The sequence below is a fragment of the Pyxicephalus adspersus genome, chromosome 5, assembly GCF_032062135.1.
Source record: "Pyxicephalus adspersus chromosome 5, UCB_Pads_2.0, whole genome shotgun sequence".
In the NCBI taxonomy this organism is placed as follows: domain Eukaryota; kingdom Metazoa; phylum Chordata; class Amphibia; order Anura; family Pyxicephalidae; genus Pyxicephalus; species Pyxicephalus adspersus.
Genome location: NC_092862.1, coordinates 146,346,489 through 146,350,248, shown reverse-complemented (window position 1 = coordinate 146,350,248; position 3,760 = coordinate 146,346,489). Strand labels below are relative to the sequence as shown.

The following is a 3,760-nucleotide window of genomic DNA, read 5'->3' as shown; positions in this document are numbered from 1 at the left end:
GGATGTAGAAAGTCACAATGATGGAAAAGGTTCTTGTTACATTTATGTGAAGTATATTAAGATGTTGTACACCTTTAATATTTTGTTGAAATGTTTAGGTCTCCAATGTAAGGCCTGAGGAAGCTGAATAATATGTGTGCGAAACGCGTCGAGTGGAACTGTTTGGGAGCATACTGTATTGTATTGCAATGATGTTTATTGTTTAAATGTATTTAAAACAATTTTATGAATTTATTTATTATATTTGCAAGGATTTTATAATAAGAATGTTTTATGATCTGATGTTGTTAAAGTGCCATTTATGTTTTTATATTTACATGTTTCTCACATTGGCTATATAAGGGATGTAGCTTCACCTGTATTCTGATTGGCCCTAACAGTTTTCAGTCCTGAATATTGGCAGCTGCTTTAGTTTTCATCAGGTACGAATATTTGGGACTGTCCAGGCAGGAGTTAATTCTGACTCGGATTTGAATTATTTACTGATGTTCAGCACAGATCAACGGCACTACAGCGCGTCTCAGCCAATTCACTGGACTGGGGGAGTCACCTGGCCAAACAGACCACAAAAAGAAACAGGATCCCCCCTCCCCAATAATTAAACTTGGAGTCCTAGATTAAGGACCTTCCTGGAAAGTAAGAATGTGTGTGTCCCCCCTCCCCCATTTATAAAAATTCCTCCCTCTGGAATCTGAATTTCACAAAACGGAAGGGGGGAAAAAAGCATTTAGCCCCACCCCTTTTTTAAAATACAGACCTCCATCTACCCCCAACATTGGCAAGATTCATCAAGGGGGGATAGGGCTCCATCACTATGACCTGACCCTGTGTTGTGGGGGTCTGTGGATCGGCTTATTTGGAATCTAAACACACTCTTTATTAGGGCCCCCCAGATATCCACCCCCCCGCTCTATGGAATAATTACTGGGGTACATAGTAACATTCCCTAAATAGGGTTCCAAAACCTTTCCTGTGCACCTATCTATAGGGATCCGTCATGTCCTGTGCACCTATCTATAGGGATCTGTCATGTCCTGTGCACCTATCTATAGGGATCTGTCATGTCCTGTGCACCTATCTATAGGGATCGTCATGTCCTGTGCACCTATCTATAGGGATCTGTCATGTCCTGCGCACCTATCTATAGGGATCTGTCATGTCCTGTGCACCTATCTATAGGGATCCGTCCTCTCCTACATTGATGTATCCATCCTGCAATGTCTGATGTCCCACAAAGCTTTTTTCATCCAGTGATGTGCAGATCTCGTTGATCCCACAGTTTAATGATGATGTAATCTCCGTCATCATTGTTTAGACTCTTTCAGCCAATCAGGAAAGAGGGCACATAAGGACAAAGATCCCAGGGAATGGACGGGGCATGGGGATCTGACAAACTAGTAGATGATGAAGAAACTCCATATATGCTTTATATATATATATATTTATTAATGACAGGTCCTCTTTATCCCGGATATCTGACATGGACGGTGTCACTCTGTTCTCTGCAGGGCCCTGAAAAGCCAAAAGAGGTGAAATTCACCATCAAGGAGACGTTGTGTCACAAATCAGAATACAAGACCACTGGATGTGAATATAAAGCCGGAGGGGTGAGTGTGATGGCCGCTCCACCATGGACAATGCTGGGACTTTGCCGCTCCACCCTAAAATGTACGACAATTACAACATAATGGAAACTGCTGGAGAGCTCGATTTCATGAAATATATATATGTATAGAATATTCCCCACATGTATATATTTTCCCTTGTATTAGAGTGGCATAGCCATCGTTACGGATCTTTGTTATACCTCTATCATTGATTTGCCACAATAGTGTACTATAGGAAGTACGTATTGGTTATTATCTTTAGTATCTTCCGGAACGTCACAAGAGTTGTAGCATTTATGTATTCTAATATCATTTATATATATCGTTGTTTCCATTGAAATGTCATTGAAACTAGTTTTTATTGCAGTTTTAGAGTCCCCATTATCCCCTGAGGAAGCCCATCTGGGTGAAACGCGTCGGGTAGAGACCACACTTTTTGATTCATTATTTATATCCAAGTTTGTAACTTGTTGGTTAGTCCAATTTGTGGATATAAAAGGCTTTGGCACCTACCCAACTAATTGGGATAATACGATATGAACGGTTAGCCACACTCCATGTAATAATAATCCTGGCAATGTCAAAAAGCTCCAACGTTTCTCATCACAAAGAAGCTCTTGGGCTCCATTCCTAGAGATGATGTGATTGGTCTGCTGCAGTCAAGGGGAAGCATTTCCTCAGTCGCTTCTTCCCCAGTGATCAGACTGCAACAATGTAACTTTATCATGCATAGGTGTATAGAGGGCCCTGGGGTCCATGCAGTAAGCATGTTCTACACATGTACCATGATACGCACATGTAGTCTGGTGACCCCTCCCCCGACCTCCATCCACCCAACGCTAAACTATCAGTTCTGGGTAGAGTGACCCTTTAACATGGCTAGATTCTGTTCTGCAAATAGTCATCATTAACATATTACAAAATAGCTTGCAGGATTTTCTTTATTTTTTTATTTTCATATTAATATACTTTTTTGATTTTATAACAATACAGGCGGAGAAAAGCTGCAGGGCGTCTACAAAGGACAATCACTTCACAGTCGTCTGTACAACTATGGATGCGGTGAGTGCGTGTCACACAGGAAGCAAATTTGTGGAAACATTATTTTTACTGGTCTAAGCTATCAACAAGAAGGACCGCCCACGAGGACCTTGCCAGGAAGGAAGGGGCGGAGCTGAATTCCAGGCAGATCGTTATTATTGGATTTTGTATCAGTTGTGTGCAGTCTATTGTAAAGCTGAACTCATGAAGGAGGAGGGGGAGCATCAGGAGTATTGGGCGGAGTGACTCTTTAATAACTCATTGTGTTTCCTTCTGACAGACTGAAAAAGATGGCGGATCGGCCCCAAAGGAGGGAGAGCACCGCGACCAGAAACACCAAACACTTTCTCGGACCGTTATCATTGAAGAGAAGCGAGTGATTCCGGATAAAGGTGCTGAGAGTGAGGAGGAGGAAATGGGCCCCGAGGACCCCGAGGATGAGGATTATCTGGCGGACATGGTGACAGAATTCCATGATGATTCTGAGGAGGGGGAGGCGGAGCCCCGATCAGGGAGAGATAAATTTCGGGTGATCCATGGGGACATCCTAGTTAGGGGCATTTTTAGGTTTGGAGATCATTTACTGCATTGCCTGCGTCCTGAGCTTTGCCTCGGCACTGATGATGTCACTCAGCCCTCCCACAGGCTCCTGCGAATTCCAAGGATCCAATACCTTGGTCGAGGGGACTCCGGGGCCAACTGCTGGAGAGCTAAGTGACCAAATGCCCTGGGAGGGGGCAATTTTACATGCTGGGGTTAAGGGTAGGGGGAGGGGCTAATAAATTGGGGTTCAATTAATTGTAGGTAAAGGCTGACTTTAAAGTGGAACTCCAGAAATATTTAAAACCTTCCATAGCAGTTGGGGCCCCTGCACTACAGGGGGTAAATATTTTACAGATTGCCAAATCTTCTAGCCCCCAGCTGCCTGCTTCACTTAGATTGGGGTACCCCATGTTGGGGGAGGGTTGGACCCCCTGTGCCCATTGCCCCAAGATAACAGAATGATATTTTCCGGGTAATCACAGACGGTGAATGTGCCTGGGTTCAGTTCTGGAAAAACATTCTCTCATTCCCATTGAACATTCATCTCCCATTGATCTCAACGTGTGAAT

The 3,760-nt window shown here is 43.6% G+C and overlaps 1 protein-coding gene across 1 annotated transcript in view; it reads left to right on the top strand.

Moving 5' to 3' along the window:
* LOC140331770 (uncharacterized) overlaps positions 1-3,197 on the top strand; it is a gene marked incomplete at its 3' end in the record, with an annotated part of 7,101 nt that extends 3,904 nt beyond the window's left edge. The window contains 3 exon segments of the mRNA XM_072413042.1: positions 1,509-1,607; positions 2,601-2,669; positions 2,929-3,197. Of these exon segments, the coding sequence (XP_072269143.1) occupies positions 1,509-1,607; positions 2,601-2,669; positions 2,929-3,197 (437 nt within the window).
* Between the last annotated feature and the right edge of the window lie 563 nt (positions 3,198-3,760).